Genomic DNA, 5,687 nt, shown 5'->3' with positions numbered 1-5,687 from the left:
TAAAAAGTGAAACAGCGTATTCAATCAAAATAGAAGACCAACTAGAATTAGGGCCCTTAAGACTCGGAATAGGGGTGGCTGAGCCTTAAAAATTCATGTCACTAGGGATGCCCACAATCTTATAAAGGGTTAAGACTTTGCATACAATTTAGTACTGCAATAACCAATAGCGAAAGTTTTGCCAATAATCATAGCAAAAGCTTTAGTAAAATGATCATGTTCCTCCATTACCCAGGATTAATAAGAAAAGCGCACCGGATACTGATGTTCTAGCTGGATCTTGGAATTATTGCCAAACATGAATCGTCCAACCAAGGTTTAAATTTCCCATCATCTGCCATTCTCTGATACAAAAATCAGATCAAAGTTACTGTATATAAAATGTATAATATGGCACATGCCACAGAAATTCAAACAAAGGTTATCATCCAAAATTAACAGATATCCAGCTTGCTAAATCCCCGTATTTCAAGCTCGCAATGTAGCAGTATGTAACTAATTTCAATGCACACAATACTAACTACATTTAAGCCATTGAACTTGTTCTAGTTTATGCATTTCTGGGGAAATCTTAATAGTGCATAAATACCAAGAGGTGCAATATATAAGCAATTATCCAGGTAGTAATAAAATACACAACTATCACTCACTATATGGGAATAAAACATACTTCATGGTAAAATGGACACTCATTTTTGTCGAAGAAAGTATTCATTTTTCTTTATTTTGACTAATTACAGATTTCAGAAATAATTATCAAGACGTAAATACCCATGTCAAAAGTGCTACATGTAAATGCTTTAAAATATCAGGTTAGCCCACAGACATCACCAATAGCTCCAGTACGACCTGATTAATCTACAATGAAGATCCTGTAACTGCAGCAGAACTAGTGATACCTTGGGGAGGGAAGGGTCGAGGAGGGGGTAAAGAAGCAAGGACCTGCCAAAATGGCTTGCTCAACTTTGCTGGTAAGTGATAATAGTGTTCGACTGTTGCAACTTGCCTGGTTGTGGTAAACAGTGACGATAAAATTGGAAGGGGACCCAAAGGTTGTAGAGGACGCAGCCTCAGAAATGCGAAAGTAATAGACAAAATACAGGAGTAGACCGAAGTAGTTAATCTCAGAGTGCTCTTAGTCTTAACAATATGCAGACCTTTCGTCTAAATATCATAACAAATTCCTGTCTTAAGGTTTATATTACTAAAGAATTGTGCTCCAGTGACTTCTTAAGCATTACACTAATCATCGCTCAATTTTTAAACAGAACAGACGTCCTTGTCACGTGTTCGTACTCTTTTGTTCTTAAGCTGAGTTTACTCGATGCTCCACATGTCACTAGTGGCACTACATTGTGTTGCTTAAGTAAAAGCGGCTTTATATATGTCATGTCCTGCATAAGTGACACTCGATATATATAATCATCTAAGACTTTAATCATGCACCTATATGAGTAATACCTGGTGCTAAATAACCAAGAACTGCTGATAAAATATATCAGATGATTTAGAAGAAACTGTTTTACAGGCCACATAACAGGATGTTGAGTAAACAATCTTACGTAATAAAGTTAAAAAAAACAGAGTAGATGGCATTTGACAGAAGAACCCACCTTCAAGTAAAAAAAGAACCCACGCAAAATATTCAACCTTCTGGGTTTATCATATTTGAAGGCATCAAACTGTTTTTTAAGATCTGCAAGGCACAGAAATATATTATGAAATTTTCTACTCGATAAATTCCAAGTCTAAAAAGAAAGCAGACATTAATCAAACCTCAATTTAATTTTATAATGAAAGATGCTGGGAATCAATAAAGATGACTTAAAATAAAGCTAAAGATATAAATGAAGGATTTGGTATCATCCACATGTATGCAATCACCGAAACTGTCTTAAATTACTAAACCAAAATATGCAGATATGGTAAAAAATATACAATAATGCTGAACTTCAAGCTAATCTGGCAATTCAAAGCATCAAGTGGTCTTCTTAAGGTGATTCACAAAGTTGGTGAGAGAAATATGCTAATAAATGTGGACAGTAAGAAAGTATCCGACAGTAAGTTAGATTTGTATCTGGAGGCAGATCAAGCTGCTGTTCCAGATTAGAGTAGAACCAACAGTGATCAGCCTCAAAAGATCTTAAGAAGAATGATTCAATTAACCATAGACAAAAAAGTGCGTGCCCGGCATACAAGGGCCATTTCAGAAGAGTGAGAAATGTAATCTGTTCATTCTTTACATGCAAGCATAAAATACAAATTTTGTCCTTTTCTATCAACTTGAAGTTTGAGAATATTCCGTAACTTAACATTGTATCAGAGCTTTCTTTACCCCGCATTCTCGAATTCATTTTGTCGGAACCCAACATTTCTAACAATATTAATTTGAACATCCTAGGTTATATTTCCCCAAGCTGGGCTCCTGGTGATCCACTATTTATTTTTTTAAAAGGAACCTCAAGTGAGAGGGTGTATCAACACATAAGCATGATGTACATATACATTGAGGTTTTGAGAGAGTACTTAATTTAACCAGTTATATTTTATTAGAGGCGACTAAGCGAGTTATATTAGTGGTGACTAAGCGAGTTATACAACGCATATCTAAGAGCATCTCCAACCCATTACACTATTTTTGACACTATTTTGGTGTAAAGTTTACACCAAAATAGTGTAAAAACTACACTATTCTCAAAATCAACTCACCAACACTAAATTTTACACCATTATTGTACTATACGGATTATTTTATTACTAAAGTATAAAAGTAAAGTTAAAAGTAAGAAAGTAGTGGGCTACAAATTGAACAAATTTGTTTTTATTAAAGTAGTACAAGGGCAACATGGAAATATACAAAAACTCTAAAAGTTTAGTGTGACACCAAATTTGGTGTAACTTTGGGTGTGACACTAAAATGATGTAGAAGTGAATATTTAGAGTTGGGTTCGAGATGGTCTAAAGACATTATAGTTTGCAAATCAAGCTTCTATGGAAAGCGCAGGAATGTAGTTCTGACATCAATTAATGGTACTTTTGATTTTTCCTAAATCTATGTTAATTTAATAACTCATCTTATAACATTGTTTAAGCAAAGCTAACATAACACATTCAGTAACATCAATTTAGTTTTATTTCTTAATGCCAAATGATTGACTATTATTTACATATTTTTGGGTGAATTTATATTATCTTCGTATCCTAGTAGCATATTTCACTCACATGTACCTATAGTATTGGCACTATACTAATTTTCAAATGTCTGAGTTAAATATTGAGGAAATCTGAATGGTCAGTATCTATCATACCACAATGGTACATGAACAAATAAAGAACAGAAAAATCCAAATATAAAATATCAGACTATCACACAAAATATTAACATGCTCTAAAACATTCAAATTCTCTGAATTAAAATCCATATTCACAGTACCAGCATAGTGATCAAGGTAAGATTTTCCCATTGTAGTTTGCTGGAATGATGTGTTCCCACTGCGCATATCGACATGACGTTCTGTTGGTTTTCGTAGCTTTACATCATCCCGAAGCCTTTCGTACTCTTTTTTATTATATGGCTTTCGAAGAACATCTATTACAGCCTTCCTGAACTCGGGATTTTCAGCTGCACTGTAGCTTCCTAAGCATTGCAAATCATCTTCCTCCATCTTAATGTATATCAGAGTCAACAAAGGAATGAGATTGTAAAAAATATAAAATCACATTAAAAATATAAAATCAATATGGACAATACTATGAATGAATTAAAAAAAGAAAATCATACATGCATACTGTAATTTAAGGTAGGAGCATAATTCGACACTATACAATCCGGAGCATGTTCCAATACATCTACTTCGGAATCAGTAAGGCTATTGTTATCATCTTCTCCATATTCCACTCTCACCCCATTAAAATCAAGAACCAATTTACCCTCTTCTATTTTACTGTGAGTAAAGAACATCTTATAATCAGGGTCAATATGACATCTCTTTCTCTTGCAGGAAACCTTACCTAGCTTCTCCAACTTTAAACCCAATTCTCCTATAGAACCATCTCTTTCATTTTCCTTACAACTCTCTACCTTTTTAACATTGACATCCTTTGCTCTCCTTTTTAACTCTTTGTTTTCCTTGACAGGCCAAGGGGATCGTCTGTCGTCTGGCCTCAAACCCGCATCTTCCACTGAATTATTTCTTTCATATTCCATCTTTCGCTTTTTCACGTTCTGGACGTTTTTTACTTTCCTTTCTAATTTTCCATTCTCCTTAGCGTTCCTCAAGAATCTTGTACCATCCAGCCTAATTTCCGCTTCTTCAACCGAAATGTCACTTTCATTTTCCACAACACTCTTCTTTTCCACATTCTTCCCTCTTCTTTTCACCTTCATCAAGTCCAACTGTTCCACTGATCTATAGTTTTTATTATCCACATAACTTTGTTTCTTTTCCAAATTCTTATCATCCCTTTCTCTTCTTTTGAACAGCCTAAACTCCATATTACCTACCAAACGATCTTTCCCACTTTCCACATTCTTGACAGTCTTTCCTCCCCTTTTCCCCACCATAGCATGCCCTTCTTCCACTAAAATACCCTTACCCTTGTCCACAAAATTATTTTTCTTTTCCTCATTCCCAACACCCTTTGCTCTCCTATCTACATTTCCATTTTGCTTAACAACACTCGAGTTCCCCATACCATCTTCCCTCAAAACCCCCTTACCCTTTGTACCTCCCCTCCTCTTATCCAAATCATTTCCCCCTCCCTTCCTCCGTTCACTCTCGCAATCACTACTAACCTCTCCTCGATCAACTACATTCGCCTCAATATTATCAAAACCACAAGATCCATCAGCATCTTCATCCAACCCTTCAAACTTCAAATCAGGTTTGCCATTTCGTTTAAGAACATACGAATTCCCATCGGCCTTAATACTCTCCAAAAACAGCTTCAAATGAGTGTCCTCTTGCCCCTCATCCTCCTCATCCCCATCACCATCATCAATACTCGTACCACTAGTATCACTAACACTATCATCATCACCATCATCAATACTATAACTACTATCACCACCATCATCCCTACTACTACTAGTAGTACTAGTTCTAGTAGAGCGCCCCAATACAGTAGTTAAATACATAGCATGATCATTATCAAAATTAGCATCTATTTTAGAGATCAATTTTTTCCTAGACAAATCATCAAGATCATCATCATCAAGACAACCCATTTTAAACTTACCAAAAGATCAGGAGAAATGTACACAGAAACCCCACATGCAGCAGCTTCAACACAACCAGGAGAGAGAGAGAGAGAGAGAGAGATTGTTATAAATGAGGGCAGATGAAACGCTTGCTTATTCTTAGTGGAAACCTCTTTTAATTACACACTTTCCTTTTTCAGCTTCAAGCCTCTTGTCTTTTTAACTTTTCTTTCTTTCTTATTTTTCATTCATCACGAATAGGAGTATTATATTATAAAAAAACATGCATATTACAGAAAATTAGTTTACTAACAGGTTAAAACTGGCGGCCAAAATCCGGGGTCGGGAATCTCGGAGGTCACTCCGTCTAAACCACTATAAATCACATACCTTGCATCATAATATATAAATACCCACACTTTACAATCCCACACTTATCACACACACTTACAGATTATTGTCTTGAAAACGAACCATTCATTACTGG

At 35.4% G+C, this 5,687-nt stretch overlaps 1 protein-coding gene across 1 annotated transcript; it reads right to left on the bottom strand.

Annotated features, from left to right (window-relative positions):
- Positions 1-5,426, bottom strand: LOC141712863 (uncharacterized). The gene is made up of 4 exons (XM_074515965.1): positions 3,782-5,426; positions 3,434-3,665; positions 1,614-1,696; positions 1-344 (listed from the first exon to the last, which is right to left on the bottom strand). Exons 1-4 carry the CDS (start codon positions 5,225-5,227, stop codon positions 270-272), a joined length of 1,836 nt encoding a protein of 611 aa, XP_074372066.1. The 5' UTR covers positions 5,228-5,426; the 3' UTR covers positions 1-269.
- Positions 5,427-5,687: the final 261 nt, after the last annotated feature.

The sequence above is a fragment of the Apium graveolens genome, chromosome 3, assembly GCF_009905375.1.
Source record: "Apium graveolens cultivar Ventura chromosome 3, ASM990537v1, whole genome shotgun sequence".
NCBI lineage: Eukaryota > Viridiplantae > Streptophyta > Magnoliopsida > Apiales > Apiaceae > Apium > Apium graveolens.
Note: the sequence above shows the minus strand (reverse complement) of the source record. Positions and strands in the feature narration are given on the sequence as shown.